At 47.0% G+C, this 25,760-nt stretch overlaps 2 protein-coding genes across 2 annotated transcripts; one reads left to right on the forward strand and one right to left on the reverse strand.

Annotated features, from left to right (window-relative positions):
• Positions 1 to 535: 535 nt before the first annotated feature.
• On the reverse strand, positions 536 to 15,710 carry LOC308672490 (heat shock cognate 71 kDa protein-like). The gene is made up of 9 exons (XM_081335459.1): positions 15,560 to 15,710; positions 9,661 to 9,870; positions 7,392 to 7,597; positions 6,456 to 6,608; positions 5,466 to 6,021; positions 4,619 to 4,821; positions 2,364 to 2,562; positions 2,006 to 2,238; positions 536 to 1,042 (listed from the first exon to the last, which is right to left on the reverse strand). The coding sequence occupies exons 2-9, from the start codon at positions 9,863 to 9,865 to the stop codon at positions 851 to 853; spliced, it is 1,947 nt and encodes a 648-aa protein (XP_081191585.1). The 5' UTR covers positions 9,866 to 9,870; positions 15,560 to 15,710; the 3' UTR covers positions 536 to 850.
• A 3,812-nt stretch (positions 15,711 to 19,522) lies between these two features.
• Positions 19,523 to 25,252, forward strand: LOC308672517 (interferon-inducible GTPase 5-like). The gene is made up of 2 exons (XM_081335509.1): positions 19,523 to 19,842; positions 23,604 to 25,252. Exon 2 carries the CDS (start codon positions 23,617 to 23,619, stop codon positions 24,835 to 24,837), a length of 1,221 nt encoding a protein of 406 aa, XP_081191635.1. The 5' UTR covers positions 19,523 to 19,842; positions 23,604 to 23,616; the 3' UTR covers positions 24,838 to 25,252.
• Positions 25,253 to 25,760: the final 508 nt, after the last annotated feature.

Below are 25,760 nucleotides of genomic sequence, written 5' to 3' on the forward strand. Positions count from 1 at the left end.
TAAACCACTGGTCCCAGTGACCGACCCAGATTGGTTCCTGCAACATTATCCTGAGACACATATATTTGCCTTCATTACTGCGGTTTTTGCTTTTAAAGGGCACCCAAAGGTGCTTTCTCAAGAGGCAGTTGGACTTGGGTTTTTTTTTTTGAAGATGTTTTGCTTCTCATCCAAGAAGCTTCTTTAGCACTGACTGGATGGTGGGGAACGGAAGGATTTATATATTCCTTGCCCCCAACAATCTGGGCCCTCATTTGATCGACCTTGGAAGGATGTATCAACCTTAAGCCAGTCAGAATCGAACTGCTGGCAGTCGGCAGAATTAGCCTGCAATATCACATTCTAATCACTGCGCCACTTGGGGTGTCGGAAGTTCTCCCTTCTGACTTAGGACAACATTCAACTCTCCAGTGCAATTGTTTCACACCTCATCCATTTAACGGCCATTAGCTTTCTCTCTCTCTCTCTCTGTGTACGACACCGACACCCGTAATTTTCCAAGGACAGAACAAACCACAGCGGCACAAAAGGGGTGGGTTGACAGAAGTGCAATAATTTATTCACATGAACGTCATTTGGAAATCTCTTTTGGCAGTTGGGAGAAATGTGTGGCTCCGTTAACGGAGCAAGAAGGCGGGAAGGGGAAGAGAAAGAGAAAAGCAAAATAAGGAAGCTGTGTGAAGGTAGAAAGAGACGGAGGCACGGAGACACAAAGACATCCCGAGCAGGCAGGAGGCCAACAGCTGAAATCAGAACCAAACAATGGTTCTCCTTTGAAAGATGTGTTGCGTTTCTTCTTAAGTCTTCACCCACCCATCCCTCTTGGCAGGGCTTCAGCAGAGGCAGGAGCTTAATCCACCTCCTCAATGGTGGGACCAGAAGACCCGCCTCCAGCTCCTCCAGCTCCAGGGAAGCCCCCGGGCATTCCTCCCGGCATCCCGCCGGGCATCCCACCAGCTCCTTGGTACAGCTTGGTGATGATGGGGTTGCAAACATTCTGCAGCTCTTTCTGCTGATGCTCATATTCATCTTTTTCTGCCATCTGGGAAAGGCAAAAATAAAAATAAAAAAAAATGGGAGGGCCCCAATGAGAACAACCGAACGCAAGCGAGCAAGCAGAAAATGACTTGTCTTGTTGTCACTTCTAACAAGAAATCCAGGTGGGGCCTTCAGGGCTCATAAAAAACAGCCAAAGCAGAGTAGGATGCCAACTGCCTTTAGGTTTCGTTTACTTATATTGTTTTTATTCTACCTTCAATATTTTTATAAATAGGGCGGCAAACACACCTCCCTCCCTCTTATTTGCTGCACAACAACCCTGTGAGGTGGGCTGGACTGGAGAGGGGGACCTGCCTAGAATCACCCAGCCGGCTTTCATGCCGAAGGCGGGATTAGAATTTACAGTCTCCTTGTGATTGGCCCAGAATCACCCAGTTGGCTTTCATGGCTAAGGTGGACTAAAACTGGCTCAGGAATTCTGGGAGTTGAAGTCCACAAGTCAGAAGAGAGCCAAGGTTGCCTACCCCTGATCTTGACCATTTAAGATACCTGAACTTCAATGTTGGCTGAGGAATTCTGGGAGTTGAGGTCCAAGGTTGAAAAAACATTGATCTGGATGCTATGGAGACAACCCTCCTCCCTTGTCAGGAGACAAATGGTCTTTTAATCAAAAATACCACTGGGTGATTCACATACAATTTTGACCCTAACACCAAGACCCAAGATAATCTGGGGAAAAAAGCCAGTATAAATTTGTGTTTGCAAGTGATCTAGGATCAGTTCATAGAAAAGCCAAATACCTACAGCACCTGTAGGCTGCTCCACTCTGCTAATATTGGCTGGGAACGTGGGCAGTTGCGATTCAGTAACCTGACAAAGTCTCTAAAAGTCATGATTATAAAGCCTGAGATCCTACAGCTTTATGAAGAACTTGCCATGGAAACAACTGAGCGGGAAGGAACAGGATTTAACCAACACCACCAGCCTTCCCTGCCCCTTCACTCACCTGGTTCCTGTCCAGCCAGGAAATGACCTCATTGCATTTATCCAGGATCTTCTGCTTGTCCTCTGGAGACAACTTGTCCTTCAGCTTCTCGTCTTCTGCGGTGCTCTTCATGTTGAAGGCCAGAGACTCTAAGGAGTTCTTTGCAGCTATCTTCTCCCGCTGGACCTCGTCCTCAGCCTTGTACTGTTCTGCTTCTTGGACCATGCGTTCAATCTCCTCTTTGCTAAGACGGCCTAAGGGGGGGGGGGGGAAGAGAGAAAGGAAAAGAGGAGTTAGCACGAGATAAGAAACAAAAATATGATTCGCTGAAAATCAAACCCTTTTCCTGAAGCCGGTACCTTCTGATTGGGCACCTCACCTTTATCATTGGTAATGGTGATCTTGTTCTCCTTGCCCGTGCTCTTGTCAACGGCAGATACGTTGAGGATCCCATTGGCATCGATGTCAAAGGTCACTTCGATTTGGGGAACGCCCCGAGGAGCAGGCGGGATGCCCGTCAGTTCAAACTTGCCCAGCAAATTATTGTCTTTGGTCATGGCACGCTCACCCTCGTACACCTGTCATCACAAAACAAGCAGGGTAGAAAGTCAAGCTTGAGGCCCTTATTACCAACCAAGAGTCTGATAAAAGAAAACCCCTCTAGAATCTGGACTTTGGTTTTAGAGGGTGGCATGAATTTACTGTCAAGAATGAAATTTTGGCAGCCACACGCCTCTTCCGTTTCTTCTTGCCATTAGAGTTGGGGTGGGGGGTGGGGTGGAGGTGTTGCTTTAAAAGTTTTGAGATGGAGAAATGAAACGTGGTTGGTTTTTGCTGAATACTGTTGAGAGCCTGAGCCATTTCCAAGGACACTGAAGCAGGTGCGGAAGAAAAGCAGACGGTTCCCATAACAAAGGGAAACTGTTTACAGTGACTATGTGGAAAAGGGGGGTGGGGGTGGGGATGGCAGTGGCGGCTTGGACGATGAGAACGTTGTTTAATTCTTTGATCTGGTGTGTCTGGGAACCTCAGAGTGAATTTTGCCTTCGACAGTACTATGCTGTGTATTCAATATACAGTAAGAATTCCGGAACCGGATTAAACCTGTTGATTTATTTGGATTCTTGAGCGGGATGTTGACATTTACCCTTCAACCTAGCACCGATTTTATGGGTTCCTTTACCAAGTTGACAATATAGCTCTCGCTGGAGAAGACTCCAGTGCTGGGAAACGTGGCAAAAAAAAAAAAAAAAAAAAAAAGGACAACTGGCAGGCCAAGTGGATAGATTTAGTTAAGGTAGGGATGAAGGCACTGCTGGAAGAGCTCAAGAACTAACTTGTCATGGAGAGGGGTTAAATGGCTGCTAACAGTCAACAATGATCTGATGGCATGTAATCATCACCACCACCAGATGCCATCTGAAACCCTTTTGGGACTGGTACCAATAAGCAGATGGGGACTGTAGCCAAGAAATTAAAAGACGCTTGCTCCTGGGGAGGAAAGCCATGACAAAGCTAGACAGCACACTAAAAAGCAGACGCCACCCTGTCAACAAAAGTGCGTATAGTCAAGGCTATGGTCTTCCCAGTTGCAATGTATGGCAGTGAAAGTTGGACCATAAGAAAAGCTGAGCGCCAAAGAATTGAAGCCTTTGAACTCTGGTGCTGGAGAAGACTCCTGCGAGTCCCTTGGACTGCAAGGCGATCAAACCGGTCAGTCCTAGAGGAGATCAACCCTGACTGCTCTTTAGAAGGCCAGATCCTGAAGCTAAAACTCAAATACTTTGGCCACCTAATGAGAAGGAAGGACTCACTGGAGAAGAGCCTAATGCTGGGAAAGGTTGAGGGCAAGAGAAGAAGGGGACGACAGAGGAGGAGGTGGCTGGATGGAGTCACTGTAGGCGTGAGCTCAAATGGACTCCAGAAGATGGTAGAGGACAGGAAGGCCTGGAGGAAAGTTGTCCATAGGGTCGCGATGGGTCGGACATGACTTTGCAGCTAACAACAACCAATAAGCTAGGGCACAGGTCTGCAACCCGCGGCTCTGGAGCCGCATGCGGCTCTTTCAGCCGTCTCCTGCGGCTCCTAGTCCTCTGCCATGTGCAGTCCAAAAAAAAAAAAGTGGGACTAAAAATATTCAACCAATCAATTCAAATATGCAGGGTAGGTGCATATCCACCTTGGCTCCACTCTTCAGTCAAACCCTGTTCTGCGCATGGACGCGCATGCGCACACATTTTTTGCGGCTCCCAGTTTTCCCTTTTGTGAGGGAACCGGTTCCAAGTGGCTCTTTCACTGTTTCAGGTTGCTGACCCCTGAGCTAGGGGAAAAGATCCACACAAGTGTTTTGACCCTTCTCCCAAAGCTATGTCACTTTGCACATAGGGAACCAGGCCAAAGGTTGTATAATTTCTTTCTGAAGTTTGGTTTTACAAGGGGATTTCCCTGCTCACCGGAAAACTACCATTCTTTGCACGCTCAAGGGTCATTTTTTTAAAAAGAAAAACAAAACAAAAACTAAACCATCTTCCTTTTCCATCTATGTCTTCTGCGGTCCTTGGCTTCTTAGCCATCAATCCTTACGTTCCTTCTACCATTCCCAGCTCCATCCTGCCACGATGCAACGTTGCTTACCTGAATAAGCACTCCAGGCTGGTTGTCAGAGTAAGTGGTGAAGGTCTGCGTTTGTTTGGTGGGGATGGTGGTGTTTCGCTTGATGAGGGCCGTCATCACCCCACCCGCAGTCTCAATACCCAGGGAAAGAGGGGTGACGTCCAAAAGGAGGAGGTCTTGCACGTTTTCAGACTTGTCCCCACACAAGATGGCAGCCTGGACAGCTGGATAGAGCAAAGCAGGAAAGTTGGTCAAGATCTAACCCTGCACCCCCCCCCCCTAGAATAGCCAATTGGATCTTCCTAGGAAGCAACAAATGCACTCTCCCAACGGGGCTTTTTCAAAAGGCAACTGGATTTTCTTTTTCCTTCAAGATGTTTCACCTTCTCATCTCCAAGAAGCTTCTTCAGTTCTGGAGAAGCTCCTTGGATGAGAAGTGAATTACTTTCAGGGAAAAACAAAATCGAGGTTGCCTTTTGGAAAAGCACCTTTGGGACAACCATGACCTGGATGACTGAGAACCTCCAGAGATGTTCAACAAATGCACTGGGCTTCCTTTCCATTTACACTAGGGGTGTCCAGCCTTGACAAAATTAAAGACCTGTGGACTTCAACTCCCCAATCAGCTATGCTGGCTGGGCAATTCTGGGAGTTGGAAGTCCACAGGTCTTCAAGTTGCCAAGTTTGGACACACCTCTGGTTTATGCCATACAACGGGTCGACCTATAAACAATAAGGCATGGCTTATTAACCAACCAGGTCTTCGCATATCATGAACAAGGTCATGTCCTAAACTGGACGCAAAAGGTTCCCGCTTCTCTGTTTCTTACTCCATCACAATACGCTGCCCCTTTTTATGACTCCTTACCTGCTCCGTAAGCCACGGCTTCATCCGGATTGATGCTCTTGTTGAGCTCCCTGCCGTTGAAGAAGTCCTGCAAAAGCTTCTGGATCTTGGGAATGCGGGTTGAGCCCCCCACCAGCACTATGTCGTGGACCTGGGCCTTGTCCAACTTGGCATCCCGCAAAGCCTTCTCCACCGGCTCCAGGGTACCCCGGAAGAGGTCAGCATTCAGCTCCTCAAAGCGAGCCCGGGTGATGGAGGTGTAAAAGTCAATGCCCTCATAGAGGGAGTCAATTTCAATGGAAGCCTGGGTGGAGGAGCTGAGGGTGCGCTTGGCCCGCTCGCAAGCTGTGCGCAGCCGCCGGACGGCCCGCTTGTTGTCTGTGATGTCCTTCTTATGCTTGCGCTTGAACTCTGAGACAAAGTGGTTCACCATGCGATTGTCAAAATCCTCACCACCCAGGTGAGTGTCTCCAGCCGTCGATTTCACTTCAAAGATGCCGTCCTCAATCGTCAGAATGGACACGTCAAAGGTACCACCACCCAGGTCAAAAATGAGGACATTTCGCTCACCACCCACCTGAAAATGAGAGAACCCAGTTAGTTGAACAGGGGAAACTTATTTTGCATGGATATCCATATCCTAGGACAGGGGTAGGCAACCTTGGCTCTTTTATGACTCGTGGACTTCAACTCCCAGAATTCCTGAGCCAGCCAAGCTGAGGAGAAATGGAGAGATTTCCATACTGAGCCATGCTGGCTCAGGAATTCTGGGAGTTGAAGTCCACGAGTCATAAAAGAGCCAAGGTTGCCTACCCCTGTCCTAGGACAAAGGCCACCAAATACAAAGTAAATATAGGCCAGCTTAAATACCAGAGATTATTCTCCATGTTAGTGTTCTCCCGGTATCATAGTCTACATCTTCCAATTTAAGCTGGACAGGATCTGGTAAGTGCCAATAAACTCATTTCGCCATTAAAAACCCAAACACAGGTAGGAATGTTGCATCCATACCTTTTTATCCAGACCATACGCAATGGCTGCCGCTGTGGGTTCATTGATGATGCGAAGAACATTCAGGCCAGCAATGGTGCCGGCATCTTTGGTGGCTTGCCGCTGGGAGTCGTTAAAATAAGCTGGGACGGTGATTACTGCATTAGTAATTGTCTGTGACGGAGGGAAGGAAAGATCAGGTCAGTGAAAAGTAATACAGTCCCTTTCCGTGTTACTTCGGAGAAGAAAATGAACGGAAATCTCACTATTAATGCCTTCATCTTATCAGCGGTTCCTACTTGCAAGCATTAACCTTCCCATTGCAACCTCCTTTCTTTGAGCTAAAAATAAGATCTGAAGTTCAACACGAGGCATCTTCAGCCTCCAAATACCTCTGCTTCTTTCCATCCCTTTCTAGGATAATTCTTGGGACAGAATATCATTGCCCCATGCCAGAGGCCAGTTCTTGTTTTTGAACTGACATTTTATCACGAGGGGCAGAGTACAGTGGTAGTCCTCAACTTACAACCGCAACTGAGCCCCAAATCACCGTTGCTAAGCAAGACAGCTGTTCAGTAAATTTTTTGCCCCATTTTCTTGCCACAGTTGCTAAGTGAATCCTGGATTCCCCAGTGACTGCTTGTCAGAAGATTGAAAAAAAAAAGAAAAAAAAAAGTGATCACGTGATCCCGGGACACTGCAACTGTCGTAGATATGAGCCAGTTGCCCAAGTGTCCAACTTTTGATCACATGGAGACGCTGCAACGGTCTTGGAAGTATGAAAAAAATGGTTTTAAGTCACTTTTTTGCAGTGCCGTTGTAACTTGGAATGGCCATCAGATGAACTGTTGTAAGTCGAGGACTACCTGTATACAGCGTTCATGTCTCCTCTGCTTCGTTTCTCCTGCATGCAAGGTACACACAGACGTTGGGAAGGCTTCCTTTGTGGTCACTCACCTTGCCCAGGTAAGCCTCTGCAATTTCCTTCATCTTGGTGAGCACCATAGAGGAGATCTCTTCAGCGTAGAAAGACTTCTCATCACCCTTATATTCTACTTGCACTTTGGGTCGCCCCCCGTCGTTGATCACTTGGAAAGGCCAGTGTTTCATGTCGGAGTGCACTATGGGATCGTCGTAACGTCGGCCAATCAGGCGCTTGGCATCTGAGAAGGGGGAGGATTCAAAGCACTGAAGGCTTCCCCAGCAAGACACAGCCTCCCCCCCCAAAAGGAAAAAAGTCTTGAACAGGGTGCTTCGAACTTGGCCCTTTTATGACTTGTGGACTTCAACTCCCAGAATTCCTCAGCCAGCCATGTCATCATAAAAGAGCCAAGTCTGAAGACGCCTGGTCTTGAACGTTATCAGGCCCACGGTCAACCTTTTCTAGCAGGGGGCGGGCAAGTTCCAAATTGGTGTTTTAAGTCTGATTTTTATGGCTAAGCCTTCCCAGATTTATTAAACAGTGAAAAGCAACAAGATACTTGGGACCAAACAGCTCTCTCTTCATCCCAGTGGTGGTGACAATGTGGAAGACATTGTATTTCATGGAGTTAAGTGACAGATTTGATTTCTTCTTAAGCTTAAAAGTTCTGAGCTCTTTCTGAGCTCACCTGCTTGCTGAATAAAAGAAAAGGGGAGATCTAAGCTTTTCTCGCTGTAAAGCTTTTCTTATCAGTGAAAGTCTCAGACTTTCGGTCCCTATCCCAGTCATGTGCCTGCCACATATCCAAAGGTCAGGTCTTGTGACCATAGGGGCAGGGGTGGGCAACCTTGGCTCTTTTATGACTCGTGGACTTCAACTCCCAGAATTCCTGAGCCAGCATGGCTCAGCATGGAAACCTCTCCCTTTCCCCTCAGCATGGCTGGCTCAGGAATTCTGGGAGTTGAAGTCCATGAGTCATAAAGCGGCCTAGGCCAGGCAACCTTGGCTCTTTTATGACTCGTGGACTTCAACTCCCAGAATTCCTGAGCCAGCATGGCTCAGCATGGAAACCTCTCCCTTTCTCCTCAGCATGGCTGGCTCAGGAATTCTGGGAGTTGAAGTCCACGAGTCATAAAAGAGCCAAGGTTGCCTACCCCTGCCATATGGCACGAAGTCCTGGTGCCAGGTTTTAATAAAAGCCTTGATACTTGGCCTTTAAAAACTGGGAATGCTGCACAGAATTTAACACTGAGCACTTTGGAAATTAGCTGTCCTTGTGGCCTCTGTGTTGCTGTTTATTAAGGAACTCCTGAGAGTTTGTAAGATAATATTTGTAGCTCAGGGTTGAACTGTGGGGGTCCTTGGTGCTCTGAGCTTGGTGGTTTTCTTGCAGACATTTCATTGCCCAACTAGGTAACATCATCAGTGCTAAAAGGGGGTGGAGTTTACTCTTTAGCGGCTTGTCCTGTCAGCGTTGGTGGGAGTGGATGTTGGTTCCCAACAAGCCTCAGTCAAGGAACCAATAAGTACACTCCCAGCAATACTGACAGGACAAGCCACTAGCATATAAAATAGTAGCAAATCCCACTTCCTTTCTAGCACTGATAATGTTACCAAGTTTGGTAAGGAAATGTCTGCAAGAAAACAACCAAGACCCCCAAGTTTATAAGAGATTCGGGAATCATCTTGTTTTGGTATGTGGTGGCGGCAAAGAGGTGAGAATGCAGTATTGCGGGCAAACTCTACCCACGGCTAGGGGTTCGATCCTGACCTGCTCAAGGCTGACTCAGCCTTCCATTCTTCCGAGGTCGGGAAAATGAGGAGCCAGATTATTATGTGGTGGCGGCAAAGTGGTGAGAATGCAGTATTGCGGGCAAACTCTACCCACGGCTAGGGGTTCGATCCTGACCTGCTCAAGGCTGACTCAGCCTTCCATCCTTCCGAGGTCGGGAAAATGAGGAGCCAGATTATTGGGGACAATATGCCAAGTCTGTGAACCGCTTAGAGAACGCTGTAAAGCACTACAAAGCAGCATATAAGTGCTATTGCTAGGTATGCTTTTTACGTTACGCTTTTAATTCCGTTTGCTTGAGTTAATAATAAAGCTTAATATCTCTGGGTCCAAAAGAATCAATTTCCCGGACACCCAATCACTGCCTTGACCCTTGACAAAAACACGCCTGGACCCTACCGAGAACTTCTCATTATTTCTGCAGCCTTTCCCCAACTAAGTGGCCTACAGATGTTTTTGATTTTTCATCTCCCCATAATTCCTTAGACCTCTGGCCTCAATCCCCCTCTTACCGAAGACAGTGTTGGTGGGATTCATGGCCACTTGATTCTTGGCAGCGTCGCCAATGAGGCGCTCTGTGTCTGTGAAAGCCACATAGCTGGGTGTGGTGCGGTTGCCCTGGTCGTTGGCGATGATCTCCACCTTGCCATGCTGGAAAACGCCTACGCAGGAGTAGGTGGTCCCCAAATCAATGCCGACAGCTGGACCCTTGGACATGTTGCCTACAAAAAGAGGCACCATCATAGGTTAATACAGAACTCTCAAGAAAGCAACTCTATCTGCAATTGGGAACAAACCACATTGGCCTGACTGTAGTTGGAAGGCTTAATAATACTAATAAAGTGGGAAGGGACCTTGGAGGTCATCTAGTCCAACCCCCTGCTCGGGCAGGAATCTTCAAACTTGGCCCTTTTCTGACTTCTGGACTTCAACTCCCAGAATTCCTCCGCCAGGCACATGTGTCCCCAAGTTATAAAAAGGGCCAAGTTTGAAGACCCCTGCTGTTAGGGCATGCTTTTGACATGCTCTCTGCAAAGCCCTGGTTTTGCAACTGGCTTTCTTGGAAGAAAGAAAAAAAGCTTGAGCATTTGAACGGCGTTTGCTAGATAGAAAATAATCTTCACTTAGCGTCACCTTGGCAAGCCATCTTTTTCTTCTAGAAACAGGTAGGGAACCCCCCCCCCTTTATCTCAAGGCTTGCTCTTTGCACCCCCTTTGCTAACTAGCAAGAGATTTTCCGGATTGTCACAAAGAGTTGGAGAGAACAGGAAGCGTACATTTATATAGATTTCCTTTTAAGCAAAACAAAATAATCCTCTTTTTTGGCAATTCATTTATGGGGGGGGGGAATAGCTCCCATTTAGGTCTAAGAAGCTCTCGTTTCAGGATAAACCTCTTATGAATCCATGTTTTGTTATGGTGCCGCAAATGTTTTGCATGCACTAAGTATTTTTAATTGGCTGGGGCCCCCTGCAGGAAATATTCAGAACTGCACAAAAATTGGAAATCCTAAATAACTGGGGGGAAAAACACCCCAGGAAAGCCACTGAAGCTTTGCATTTTAACGACGCAAGAATTTAAAGTAGTCAAAGAATTCTGCACATGCTCGCAATTTGGCGTTTTCCGAATTTGCTGGATTTGGGGGGGGGGAGGGAGGAAGAGAGAGCTCATTTAAAGAAGTGAATTGTAGACACACACATAACCTAGCTGTCTTAAAACTATTCCTGCGTGCCAAGATTTAAAACAGCGAATTAAGAAAATGCTTTTAAAAATGCAATTTAAGAAAGAAAAAAAAGAAAAAGAAAGAAAAAGCAATTGCCAATTTGTCAGGCAGATGCCGGTTGGAAAGCTCAGCCTTGCCTTTCAAAACCCAGCTGTCAAGCTGGGAAATAATAAAAGGAAGACTTTTAGCAACTGCAATCCCAAGATCTAACTCAAAGCTTCCAATGTTTTCTCAGCAGGAAGCAGGTTTTTAAAAATGCTGCTGGGCTACCCAAGATAAGATATGGGGGTGGGGGCGGGAGGAAACCTCACAGTGACAGCCCCACCCTGCTCACTCATGCCAGGGACTACACTTAAAAAAAAAAAGACTTGCGCCACTGACTTGCACTGCAGGCTTCCCCCCCCCCCCACCAAACTTGCTTCCAGAATAGGAAAGATTTTTCTAGAACTCCACCAGTGGGCTGGCTTGGAGACTGCAGCTGCAAGCAATCAGCTGTCAACTACACAGCCCCAAACCACACACAAGCCCCAGCAAGATTAGGCAGACATTTCTGCAACTTTAGCTAAAGTACCCCTGCTTCAAAAGAAGGGAAAAAAAGATTAATTCTGAAAACTAGACCCAAAGGTGCCTTTTTTTTTAAAAAGGCAACTGGATTTTCTTAAGTTTTTTTTTTCTTTTGAAAAATGTTTGGCTTCTCAATTTTTTTTTCCAGTTCTTGGATAAGAAGCAAAAGGTTTCCAGCAGAAAAAAGTCCCACCTGGTTTTTTTTTTTTTTTTTTTTGGGGGGGGGGGAAGCACCTTTGGGATAACCATGACCTGGATGGTTGAGACTTCTCCATAGAGATTCAACCTCACTAGATTTTCTTGTCCTGCTGGCAAGAGACCTGTAGATCTCAGAGGATTGGTAGATCTTTCATAAACAGCCCAAAGCCTCAATAGAAGAAATAAGAAAGGAAAGAAGGAAAAAGAAATAAGCAACAGGGCCAAATTTCCAGACCATTTTAAAGACTTGGGACTTATCTTGGCCCTTTTATGACTTGTGGACTTCAACTCCCAGAATTCCTCAGCCAGCTTGCCCGGCTGAGGAATTCTGGGAGTTGAAGTCCACAAGTCATAAAAGGGCCATGTTTGAAGACCCCCTGCCCTATTTCATCTGTCAGAGCCATAAGACTCTCTGGGATTTGTGCGACTAAAAATTGGGGCAAAAATCTCCAAATCCAGGAGAGTGGGAAAAACAAGGTTAACGCTTAGAAAGAACTAAGTCCTAACTATCCCTTGATAAAAGTTAGTTTTAACCACATCAAAGGGTCAGGCTGAACAATCTATTTTCATAAGACCACAGAAATAGAATTGCTGCTCAGGATTTTGTTTTTTTTTAATCAATGCTGCTCAAAATCAACAAACTTGCTTCCAAAATAAAACCTTACAATTAGTTTCTCAAACTATTTATTCTGGTCGGTAGACCATAATCCAAAGTCTTCACTTCAGCCCAAATCTTGTATTGTGTTCAAAAAAAAATAATAATCCAAAAAATAGGCAGAGGCTTTCTTTTCCATTGATTTAACCTTTCCCAGTGGAAATTTTTTTTCTGGCTGAAGTGCGTCATAAAAATAACCTTTTAAGTAATACAGAAAGAATGAAGACAATTGCCTGCCGTTAAGGCAATGAACTTTTTTTTTTAAAAAAAGGTCATAAATTACAAGAGAGGCAACCCAGCGCAATGGGAGGATAAGCAAGTTATTAAAAAGAACCAAAACAAATCCGATTATTATTATTTTTTTTGAAGACAAATGGCACAATCTAATCCCTCTGCCTATTTACTTACGAATTAAAATAAGTTATTTAAAGCGGCCTCCCAGGCAAGTTTCATTTTATTCCGACCCATCATTCTGAACGAATCCGTATTAATAATATGGGAGTTCCGGGTTTTACTAGGAATGCGATCCACTTCCTAACTCTCTCCATTTGCCCGTGCGCAACAAGACGCTTTTCTGCGCTCAACGCCAGACACGAAACCCTCCCGAGACTGTGATCAGATGGCTCAAAGTCAAAGTGACTTAAAATAAAGAGAAAAAAAATAAGAGAAAGGGATTGTGGTTCTGGTTTTATCCAACGTCTATGGCCAGGGGTAAGCAACCTTGGCTCTTTTATGACTCCTGGACTTCAACTCCCAGAATTCCTGAGCCAGCATGGCTCAGCATGGAAACCTCTCCCTTTCCCCTCAGCATGGCTGGCTCAGGAATTCTGGGAGTTGAAGTCCAGGAGTCATAAAAGAGCCGAGGTTGCCTACCCCTGGTCTATGGGATACCAGCTTTTTTTTTTTGGACCAGAGGGGTAGGCAACCTCGGCTCTTTTATGACTCCTGGACTTCAACTCCCAGAATTCCTGAGTCAGCATGGCTCAGCATGGAAACCTCTCCCTTTCCCCTCAGCATGGCTGGCTCAGGAATTCTGGGAGTTGAAGTCCAGGAGTCATAAAAGAGCCAAGGTTGCCTACCCCTGGTCTATGGGATACCAGCTTTTTTTTTTGGACCAGAGAGGTAGGCAACCTCGGCTCTTTTATGACTCCTGGACTTCAACTCCCAGAATTCCTGAGTCAGCATGGCTCAGCATGGAAACCTCTCCCTTTCCCCTCAGCATGGCTGGCTCAGAAATTCTGGGAGTTGAAGTCCAGGAGTCATAAAAGAGCCAAGGTTGCCTACCCCTGGTCTATGGGATACCAGCTTTTTTTTTTGGACCAGAGGGGTAGGCAACCTCGGCTCTTTTATGACTCCTGGACTTCAACTCCCAGAATTCCTGAGTCAGCATGGCTCAGCACGGAAACCTCTCCCTTTCCCCTCAGCATGGCTGGCTCAGAAATTCTGGGAGTTGAAGTCCAGGAGTCATAAAAGAGCCAAGGTTGCCTACCCCTGGTCTATGGGATACCAGCTTTTTTTTTTTGGACCAGAGGGGTAGGCAACCTCGGCTCTTTTATGACTCCTGGACTTCAACTCCCAGAATTCCTGAGTCAGCATGGCTCAGCATGGAAACCTCTCCCTTTCCCCTCAGCATGGCTGGCTCAGGAATTCTGGGAGTTGAAGTCCAGGAGTCATAAAAGAGCCAAGGTTGCCTACCCCTGGTCTATGGGATACCAGCTTTTTTTTTTGGACCAGAGAGGTAGGCAACCTCGGCTCTTTTATGACTCCTGGACTTCAACTCCCAGAATTCCTGAGTCAGCATGGCTCAGCATGGAAACCTCTCCCTTTCCCCTCAGCATGGCTGGCTCAGAAATTCTGGGAGTTGAAGTCCAGGAGTCATAAAAGAGCCAAGGTTGCCTACCCCTGGTCTATGGGATACCAGCTTTTTTTTTTGGACCAGAGGGGTAGGCAACCTCGGCTCTTTTATGACTCCTGGACTTCAACTCCCAGAATTCCTGAGTCAGCATGGCTCAGCACGGAAACCTCTCCCTTTCCCCTCAGCATGGCTGGCTCAGAAATTCTGGGAGTTGAAGTCCAGGAGTCATAAAAGAGCCAAGGTTGCCTACCCCTGGTCTATGGGATACCAGCTTTTTTTTTTTGGACCAGAGGGGTAGGCAACCTCGGCTCTTTTATGACTCCTGGACTTCAACTCCCAGAATTCCTGAGTCAGCATAGCTGACTCAGGAATTCTGGGAGTTGAAGTCCAGGAGTCATAAAAGAGCCGAGGTTGCCTACCTCTGGACCGAGACCTTCTCGATGCTTCCTCTGCATTCTTCAGCAACAGGATAGCAAAGGGTTAAAGACTGCAAAGCAAAAACCAAACTGCGTGCAAAAGGGGGGGGGGAGGAAAACCCACTCTGCAATAAACCGTCTTTTCCCCGAGGCTGCAAGCAAAAAGACCCCCCCCCACTTTTTCCGGTGGGCGCAGGGGGGGGGGGAAGAGATCTAGGGGGAACTAGCTTATGCCACCCCTCCCCCACGCTTTCCCAAGTCTCTTTTAAGAAACAAAACAGGATGTAGTGGGATTCCGACGTGTCCCGACTGCAAATCGGGGAGTTTTCAGCCAAGGCGATCGTTATCACACGCGTCTTGAGGTCTCTCTCCCGCACCCTTCCCACGTTCGCTCCCCCTCCCCACAACCCTTAGCCCAGCCTAATCGGTAGACTCAACCGTGCCTTCCTTCCCTCCTCCCCCACAACACAACAGCCCTTCGATTCTCAAGACCACACGAAACACGGGCGCCCCTTCCTAACCTCGCCCCTGCCAGCATTCACACCAACACGTTTCTTCTCCCGCCAACCGAAATAGCCCCACTTTCTAAAACCGTTACGGCAGATCCCGAGCTAAAAAAACGGGCGGGCTTCGTTCACCGCGGACGCCTAACTCTGCAAAAATAAAGGGAGCCGCCGCCGCCAAAGCCCGACTTGAACGCAACTTTCAACAACTTTGCTCCAAGGCAGCGGCCAGAACGGCGCGTCGTGCGAACGAGACCGGCGGGCCGGTATTTAAACCCCCCCCCTTGCGGGTCGCGCGAGGAGGAGGCGAACCAGTCCTCCGCATCGCGCTTGCACGGACAGGAAAAGAAGCCGAGACCTTGCAAAAAAAAGTCCATTTTAAAAAAAAAGCAGCCCCCAACCTAAACACCCTCCCGCCGAAACAGGACTCTTGCACGAGTCGTGGGGATGCGACGCCTCTGCAATTCCTCCTCCTAGCAACTTGCGCTCCCAGGTACCTTTTTTTTTATTTGTTTTTGCTCGTTTGCAAAATCGCTTCTCGTGGAATCCCCCCCAAAGCGCTTCGCGGTGGCTTTGCTTGTCCCTTGATTTATTTAATCCGCCGTTGCAAACCGCCGCCCGCTGTCTTGCACGCGTTTCTTATAACGCCCCGCTTGCCCGCCTCTGCCCCACTTTATAGGCAAGAGTCCCGCTCCCACCCCGCCCCTTCTAGTACATTCGCCCCCCCTCCTCCTCCTCCTCCTCCTCCTCCCCCCCCCTTCCCCCGCCGGGCTCTGACACTTCACAGAAGCTTCTCGACTTGGCTGCTGCTTTCGGCCAATCCGGAGTCGCCTCGGCTTGTCAGTCGGCGAGCCGGGAGGCGGAGCCTGTGTCTTTGTGCGCGCGCGTGTGTTTGTGTGTTGGGAGGGGGTGCCTTTGCAAAAAGCGCGCTCCCGCGGCCGCTGCTTCCCCCGGGCCGAACGTTCCAAGAAAGCTTTGGAAAGCGCGCGCTCCCGCCTTTCCATTGCACGTGCACGGGAGTGGAGGGGGGAGAGACCCGCTCGTCGTCTCCAAATAAAGCTTCCCGCTGGAAACCTTTCGCTCCCCCCCCCACTCCCGCGCCGCCCCCACCCCACCCCCCAATCCCAGCTTCCCCGGGAGCCCCTGAGGTCACTTTCTAATTTTAGACGGGTGCGGAAAAAGACGGCGGCGGGGTGGGGGGGTGGGGAGGGGGTTGCAAAAGGAGGCTATGCTGGCTGAGGAATTCTGGGAGTTGAAGTCCACAAGGCATCAAGTTGTCAAGGTTGCAGAGCCCTGGGTTAGACAGCCTAGCAGCCCTAGAGGCTGTTATTTGGATATAGATAATTTTTAACCTTTATATTTGAATGAAATGTCAATGTTGTTGTTAGCTGCGAAGTCGTGTCCGACCCATTGCGACCCTATGGACAACGTTCCTCCAGGCCTCCCTGTCCTCTACCATCTTCTGGAGTCCATTTAAGATCACGTCCCCCTGCTTCAGTGACTCCATCCAGCCACCTCATTCTCTGTCGTCCCCTTCTTCTCTTGCCCTCCACCTTTCCCAGCATTAGGCTCTTCTCCAGTGAGTCCTTCCTTCTCATTAGGTGGCCAAAGGATTTGAGTTTCAGCTTCAGGATCTGGCCTTCTAAAGAGCAGTCAGGGTTGATCTCCTCTAGGACTGACCAGTTTGATCGCCTTGCAGTCCAAGGGACTCGCAGGAGTCTTCTCCAGCATCATAGTTCAAAGGCTTCAATTCTTTCGCACTCAGCCTTTCTTATGGTCCAGCTTTCACTGCTATACATTGCAACTGGGAAGACCATAGCCTTGACTATACGCACTTTTGTTGACAGGGTGATGTCTCTGCTTTTTAGTGTGCTGTCTAGATTTGCCATGGCTTTCCTCCCCAGGAGCAAGCGTCTTTTAATTTCTTGACTACAGTCCCCATCTGCAGTGATCTTGGAGCCCAGGAAAATAAAATCTGTCACTACCTCCATTTCTTCCCCATCTATTTGCCAGGAATTGAGAGGGCCGGAAATGTCAATATATATATGTATACAGCTAATCCATGTACGGTGTGCCCTGCGCTAAATAACCATATTTATTCATGGTTTCAGGGTGGCTTATCGGTTCAGCCGTTATGAATTGTTTCTCTTTGTGCTATTATTACTATGTATAAGTACAAGTAATCTTTGACTTATGGCCAGAATTGAGAGGACAATTTCTATTAATAAGCAAGCTGGTTATTAAGTGAGACATGCCCAATTTTATGATTTTTTTTGGCCTTGTGACCTTGAGGATCCTGCAATGGTCGGAAATGTGAGGACCAGCTGTAGGTCACTTTTTTCAGTGCTATTATGGTTGTCAGTCATCAAAATAACCCTCTTCCCTGAGAAACATTAAAACAAAAAAAAATATTAAAACCACAAAAAGTTAAATGCAGTAAAGGATAAAGCTTAACCTGTTGAACATCTGTAAAAACTCAATTCTCTCCCCCAAATAATAATAATAATAATAATAATAATAATAATAATAATAATAATAATAATAGATTAAATCTCACTGAGTTTCTCAAAAGCATCATTCATGTTTTCTTTCTGCCCCACTGAAATTAATAAGATTTTTTTAAAGCCACGTATTGTTGGTTGAAATGTAACCAACGTTTCTAGTCCTCTTTGAGGGAAAAGATCAAGGTGGAAACTCTGGTGGCTAAAGCTTGAAATTCTCTTCTCATTTCAAGATTTTTTTTCATCTTCGGACAAAAATGTAATATTTCATTTGGTATCCTAGGACGGATCGTATTATAAAGCCACTGATTGTGACTGTAAAAGCCCCTCTGATCTCTTAATTGTTTTAAAAGCCTCCTCCACTAGGGGGCGGTGTGGCGGCTCAGTGGTTAAGACACTGGGCTTGTCGGCTGGATGGTTGAGACCCCGGCGCCACGTGATGGGGTGAGCTCCTGTCCTCGCTCCGATTCCTGCCAACCTAGCGATTCAAAAGCATGGAAATGCGAATAGATAGACAGGTACGTACCACTTCTGTGGGAAGGTCATGCTGTGAGGTCATGCTGGCCACATGGCCATGGTCAGCACTGTCTCAATAGCCTTGAAACGGAGATGAGCACCATTCTGGAAAGTCAGCAATGACCAGTGGAGTAAAATCCCACAGGAACTCCTTTACCTTTTTTGTGTGGTTTTTTTTTACCTCCACTAAATCGATTCTTCCACAGTGCTGACTTTTGTTCCAAGGATGGAAACATCTAAGGGCCAATCTGCATCATTCATACTGCTAAAAAAAAGGGAGCAGCCGAAATTGGGAGCAGCTGTTCTTTGGAAAAGGCCGGTCATCCGTGGCCCCGATTTGGCACACCAACCTCTCTCCTGTAAAAGGCTCTGAAACTGGCTTCCGGCAAGGTCCTGTTTTCAACAAGCAACATTTTGGACCTGCTGGATTTGAAGGTTTTACACAAATTTTGCTCAGAGGTTTAAACACAGAAAGCCCCCCTCCTCCATTGCAACAGAGCATATGAAAGACACTGCCCGTTTGGGAAATGCGTGCAGCGTCCTCAGTTAACACCGCTCGACCTTTTCAGCCTGTGGAAGCCGATCTCGGCTGGGAAAACTTTATACCTCTCTGGAGAGATGCCCTCTCTTGTTCTTTCAACAGCGGCAAAAAGCTTTCTCGAATATCAGAGAGTTGTCATCATTGGGTCCAGGGGAGCGGGGAAGACAGAACAAGTAAGAGTTCATGTAGTCCTCGCTTAATGACCACAGTTGGGACTGGCGACTCCATCCCTTAAGTGGCACAGTTGCTAACTAAGAGATCACATCAGCCTGGTAGAATTAAGTCCTCACTTCCGTTGTGCTTAAAATTGAGACACTTTGCGACCCTGATGTAGGACAGGGGTCCTCAACCTTGGAAACCTTGAAGACCTGTGGACTTCAACTCCCAGAATTCCTCAGCCAGCTTTGCCCAGGTGGAGGACCCCTGATGCAGGAGATGGCCAGACAAGAGTCCCAGGAGTCAAACGTGTCATTAGTCTTGAGTCCCTTCACATCCACCAGAGATCTAAGTCCAGTCCACTTGAATTCCATGGACTCTTTTTCTACCAATTTTGTGTGTGTGTGTGTGTGTGTGCGCGCGTGCGTGCGGCTCTTAAAACGCAACAAATGCAGGTAAACATCACAGACTGGGATGATGTTAAAATAAGCAGATTTTTTTTTTGCAAGCAACTTTCTTTTTTTTTTTTGCATTGTTCTCTCTCTGGTTGCATGGATCCTTTTGGAGCGCATGGCCTTTGCAGTGGGAAGATCGACCCGAATCGAATAAAGCTCCTATTTCGCGGTGTTCCGAACTGGTCTGCAGTTCCCCCCTACCCCCCACCCACCCACCCAAGGACGAAGAAACGGAGCCACTCCGGATTTACCCCAACCTGGATTCCGTTCAGGATGCCGTCCAACGTTGCTCCTTGGGAGAAACTCGGCAACCACCTCCCCCTTTCCGCCGCCCGGCCAGCAGCTCCGCCTTCTCCAGGGCGCTTTCTCTTTCTTTTCCCCTTTATCCGAGCTAAAGGCCGCCCATCTGGAGCTGCCTTTCACGGGGACTCCCTGGCTCGGAAGGGCGTTCGTCTGGCGGCGGGAGATCCCGTTCGATCCAGAAGGAGAAGCGTGGAGCTTTCGGATTCCGGGGACACCCCCCCCCAAGCTCCGGAGGATCGCGCGCATCTCTTTTAATTCGCGGCTCCTGCAAGAAAGACGCAAAGGCGGCTGCGAGGATCCTTTAAGAGGTGAGTCGGGGGTGTGTGTCGGATTTTTTATTTTATTTTATTTTTATTTTAATTCCATTTATATCCCGCCCTTCTCCGAAGACTCAGGGCGGCTTACAAGCTTAGCATTTTCCCTGCTGGTGCGGTAAATCGGCGACAAGTCAGCAACGGGCAGTCCTCTACATAGGACCGTCCAGCGTTACAAAGCCACTGGGGGGGGGGGGAAACTTGACTTACGGCCGGTTTGTCACGGTTATGACCCCCCATCCCCACGGCCACGTGATCAAACTTTGGGTGCTTGGCAACCGGCCTGCACTGACCGAGGTTTCCGGTATCCTGGAGTCCTCGGATTGTCATTTGCAACTTTCTTAAGAGAGCTTCGGACAAGCCAAGTTAATAGGGGGAGAAGCCAGATTCGCTTACTGACCGCGTGATGCGCTTAACAACGGGAGCGATTCGCTGCAAAACCATGGCAAAAAGATTGCAAAGCAGCGCGTGTGACTCACCACTGCCAGGCTTAGCGAGGGGAATTTGGGGGCTCCGTTGTGGTCGGATTTCGAGAATAATCTGTAGTTAGTGTGTGTGTGTGTGTGTGTGTGTAAAAAAAACCGAGTGTAATGTGCTTTTCTGGAGGAGGACAGAGTGGGCTGCATTGGGCGAGTGCAGAGAAAGTGGGTGAGGTTTTAAAAATAGTTTGCAATGTTCTTTGGCCTGGATTGGCTTCTTTGTGGGCTGGCGCTGCCAGGCTTGGATGCTCTTTCAGTGTTAACAAAAAGTAGCACAACTACTTCCTTCTCTTGTTTTTTTTTGGGGGGGGGGCATGGGTGTGCCCCGTGAACGGGACGGGTGGATACTATAAACTGAATAACTGTAGGAGGAAAATGTAGGCGGAAAATCTCAGTGCATTTAAAGAGCTGGTGGAAAAGGAACAAAAGGAGCGGTCACTTGGAGAGAAAGTGGGCAGAAATTTGCAGGCCTGGAGGAAAAACAAAGTTTGTTTGATTCAAAGAAGTGCACTTTGGCACAAGCTGTGAGGACATTCGGATCAAGTATGGCCTAGGCCAGGGTTAGGCAACCTCGGCTCTTTTATGACTCATGGACTTCAACTCCCAGAATTCCTGAGTCAGCTTGGCAACTCTCCCTTTCCCCTCAGCATTTGGGTCGGGGCCGGATGCTGAGGCCCGTGAAGAACAACCCCAGATGTGAGGTGCAGATTTTGTTTCCTTTCATTGAAGCCAAAATGTCAAGGAACGTCAAACCACAGAAGGTCTATACATTTTTACTAAAGTGAAAGGCGGGATAAGGTGGGCTATTTTTAAAAATAAATCTTCTAATTAAACATTTTAGTAATGATCTAACAATTATTCTCTTGGTCTCTAGCCATTCTGATTCCTAAGCCTTGGCTAATAAATGCTTCAGGAGTTATCTAATACACATTCTATTTGCTCCAGGCCATCTCTGTTCCTAGCTTCTAGCTGAGCTATTTTTGCTGTTGTTGTTAGCTGCGAAGCCGTGTCCCACCCATCGCGACCCTATGGACAACGTTCCTCCAGGCCTTCCTCTCCTCTACCATCTTCTGGAGTCCATTTAAGCTCACGCCTCCTGCTTCAGGGACTCCATCCAGCCACCTCATTCTCCATCGTCCCCTTCTTCTCTTGCCCTCAACCTTTCCCAGCATTAGGCTCTTCTCCAGTGAGTCCTTCCTTCTCATTAGGTGGCCAAAGTATTTGAGTTTTAGCTTCAGGATCTGGCCTTCTAAGGAGCAGTCGGGGTTGATCTCCTCTAGGACTATACAAGATGCCTAACGTTTCTGTTATTTTTATCAGCTTTCCAACCACCCAGAATTGTTACAAGCTTTACACGTGCAATTCCCTGTGAATAAGCATTCTTAGTTCTTGCCAGACAAATTCCGTAATTATAGGCTTCCCAGCTTCCTTTTCATAATCTTGCTTTGTTTTGGCAGACAGCCCATCAGTAGGTCCATCAGAACTTTGAACAACGAATGGAGATAAAATATTCAGATCATCAGCTTGGCAATTGATCCCAATCTGATCTAGATAAGAAATTCTCTCCTGAAGGGCTTTAACTGATTGCTCGCCTATTATTATCTTTAAAAGGAGATAAGATCTAGTGGGCTATCCTGTCTAGTGGTTAAGGCACCAGGTTAGAAAGCAGGAGGCTGTGGGTTCAAGTCCCGCCTTAGCCCTGAAAGCCAGCTTGGGTGATCCTGGGCCAGTCCCTCCCTCTCCGCCCAACCCACTCCATAGAGTTGTTGTTGTGGGGAAAATAAGAGGAGGAAGGTGTGTTGGCTATGTTTGCCACCTTGAGTAATTTGTAAAAATAACTTGAGATTGTAGAGACTGCTCTTTCAAATCAGCCATGCATAACTAAAGCTGTCCTGCAGAGGGAGCTATTGCCCAATCCACATTTTATTATTATTTATTTTATTTATTTATTAAATTTTTATACCGCCCTTCTCCCGAAGGACTCAGGGCGGTCACCGGTACAGGGCAATAAATATCAAAATATAAATACAAAAGTTAAAAAAGAAGTTAAAAAGGATTAAATAATTATGCCCAATATAATACAATAATAAAACTGTGTTAAAACTAAATCCAACCCCTAACCCATCAGACCAGGCCAGATTGTTCAAATAAATAAGTTTTTAAATGTGTGTGTGTGTGTGTGTGTGTGTGTGTGTGTGTGTATACATACATATATGGGACACGGTGGCTCAGTGGGTTAGGACGCTGAGCTTGTCGATCAGAAGGTCGGCAGTTTGGCGGGTCGAATCCCGAGTGCCGTGTAACAGAGTGAGCGCCTGTTCCTTGTCCCAGCTTCTGCCAACCTAGCAGTTCGAAAGCACGTAAAAATGCAAGTAGAAAAATAGGGACCACTCCGGTGGGAAGGTTCCGTGCGCCTTTGGCATCTAGTCATGCCGGCCACATGACTGCAGAGACGTCCTCGGACAAGTGCTGGCTCTTCGGCTTCGAAACAGAGATGGCCACCAGCCCCTAGAGTTGGAAACGACTAGCACGCATGTGCGGGGGAACCTTTACCTTTACCTTTACCTTTACCTTTACATATATATATATATATATATATATATATATATATATATATATATATATATATATATATGTGTGTGTGTGTGTGTGTGTGTGTGTGTGTGTGTGTGTATAGATGTTATTCTTAATAATTTTAAAAATATGAATCCCAGGCATATTTACTTAAAGTATAAAATCTTCGAACACCAGAATGGATAAAACAGTCGTTTATTGCTAAAAGATCATAACAAGCAATAAAAAGTAGCTGTTTAAAGTAGATTAGGTAGATATACTTTAAACAGTTACCTTTTATTGCTTGTTATGATCTTTTAGCAAGAAACTACTGTTTTATCCATCCATATATCCATATCTAAATTATATGTACAAATAAATATAAATATAAATGCAAATAAATAGAAAAGATAAGCATTGTGGTGGCCTAGTGGTGAAAATGCTCTCCTCCCACTCTGAAGGTTGAGAGTTCAATCCTAGATAGTGGCAGATTTTTCTCTCTTAGGGTGCAAAAATAATAATAATAATAAAAAATCTGCTGTCAACACCATGTAGTTGTCACGAAGGGCATCTGATCAGTAAATGCTCAACTCCATCCAGTTGCCTCCATTATACCCTGAATAGGGACTACAGGGTTTTAAAACGGGAGGTTTTTTTTTTTTAAAAAAAAAATAGCTTGTAAAGAAAGAAACTTGATTTCCCTGTTGTCTTCTATTCTTTCAGCTGAGCTTCCACCATGGACATCCGGGAGGAGGACCTAAGAGAGATGGCCTCTGTTATCCAATCCAAAGTTGTTCTGGAGGTGTCTTCTCAAGTCCAGTCACTCCTGGATTCTCTAGAAACCACCACACTAGACATCGCAGTGACGGGCGAAGGTGGGGCTGGCAAGTCCACTTTCATCAATGCCATGTTGGGGATCGGCGATGGTGACTTCTGTGCGGCCAAAACTGGCGTGGTTGAGACGACTGCTTCACCCACCCCTTATCGTCACCCTCATCTGCCCCGTGTCCAGCTTTGGGACTTGCCAGGCATTGGTACCCCTTCCTTCCAAGCCAAAAAATATCTGCAGCTGGTGAGGTTTGAGAGATACGATTTCTTCATCATTTTAGCGTCTGAACGTTTTCGAGAGAACCACGCTGAGCTGGCTCGGGCCGTGGCAAGCATGGGCAAACGTTTCTACTTCGTCCGTTCCAAGATAGACCAGGACCTGCGGGCTTCCCAACAACGAAGACCAACCTTTTTCCAGGAAGTTCAAGTGCTGAAGCAAATGGAGGCAGACTGTACCCGCCAGCTCCAGAAGGAAGGCCTGGAGAACCCCAAGGTTTTCTTGATCTCCAGCTTCCATTTGCAGAGATTTGATTTCCAGCGCTTGCAGGATACTCTGGCTGAAGAGCTGGAGGGTCACAAGAGGCACACCCTGCTGCTTTCCTTTCCATCCGTCACCGCTGCAGCTGTGCAGAAGAAGAAGAGTGCACTGCGCCAGCACATCTGGAAGAAGGCGCTGCTGGCATGTGTTATTTCAGCCCTGCCTGGCCATCCGTTCCACCTCAACGTCCCCATGCTCATGAAGACTCTCCAGAAATACCAGCAGCATTTTGGGTTGGATGCTGCTTCTTTGGAGACCTTGGCCATCACGGTCTCAAAACCCTGTTGTGAATTGAAAAATCAAGTGCGTTCAACATTCGCAAGAGACTTTTCAGAGAATGCCGTCCAGGCGGTTTTGAACCAAGCTGCAGTCTGCGGGCAGGTGGCGGCCACAGTGGTGAAGAGCCAGGTGCCCATTTTCAACAACTTGGTAGCAGGGGCCATCTCGTTTGTGGCTGCCTATTATTTGTTGCACACTGCTCTGGATAGCCTTGCAGAAGATGCGCAGAGCGTCTTGGAAAGAGCATATGGCTTGGAGACAGAGGTCCAGGGCTCCATTTGTTATCCTTCACTGGGCTTCGCCCGTGAATGAAGGTGATCAAGAACACCACTCAAAGTTGCTTGGAGATGGACAAGTGTGTGTTTTCTCTCTTGCTGCTTCTTGTTTTCCCCATGTGGTCAAACTGGCCAGGAGAACATAGTCAAGATTGGTGTCCGCCTATCATATGAAGAGAAACCACCCCCCACTCTCCTCCCAAAGCTTATTGAGATAAATCTTCTAATAGTGACACTACATAAACCGGGAAGATTCTTTGCACTTCTTTAGCTGTAGCAGATTTGATTATTGGGAGGAGTTTACTGCTTTTTTGTATCATGGACTGGTTCTCAGAATCTTTTCTATAGTAGCAACCTTTTGAAATTAAAAATGCTCAGAAATCTCTTGTTGTCTCAGTGGGTCATTCAATTATTTTACAGGTACATCGATAGACCAGTTTTTTGATCCTTACCTCCTTATCTGCTTTCAGTATACCTGTAATAAAAACCACCCATGCCGGACTTACTAATCAAGCAAGCCATCCTTTGAGGAAGACATTCACACAATTGCTATTTGCCTGAATGGCTTGAAAGCAAATCGCCGTGAAGCAACTGTGGAGGTTAACAAAGTGTGCACATTTGCAGTCAGGATGTACGCTGTTTGGATGAATGCTCAAGTTTAAAATGCAAATTTTCAAATTTAACGGGTTCAGGAGTTTCTCTAATGTGGGTTGGTGAGGGTGGAAAGGTAGCCAGAATTTCTCATTGAGAGCTGAGTGCACCTACAAAGCGTGGAAGGGTACGACAATTCAGATGGAAAAATGTTTGCAATCTTGAACAGGTCCCAGAGGTGCTTTTTTTCAGGAGGCAACTGGACTTCCTTGTTTTTCTTTGAAGACGTTTCGCTTCTCATTCAAGAAGCTTCTTCGGCTCTGACTGGATGGTGGGGGAAGGGAAGGATTTATACTCCTTGCAGAGAGC

The sequence above is a fragment of the Vipera berus genome (genome assembly GCF_964194415.1).
Source record: "Vipera berus genome assembly, chromosome: 9".
Lineage (NCBI taxonomy): Eukaryota > Metazoa > Chordata > Lepidosauria > Squamata > Viperidae > Vipera > Vipera berus.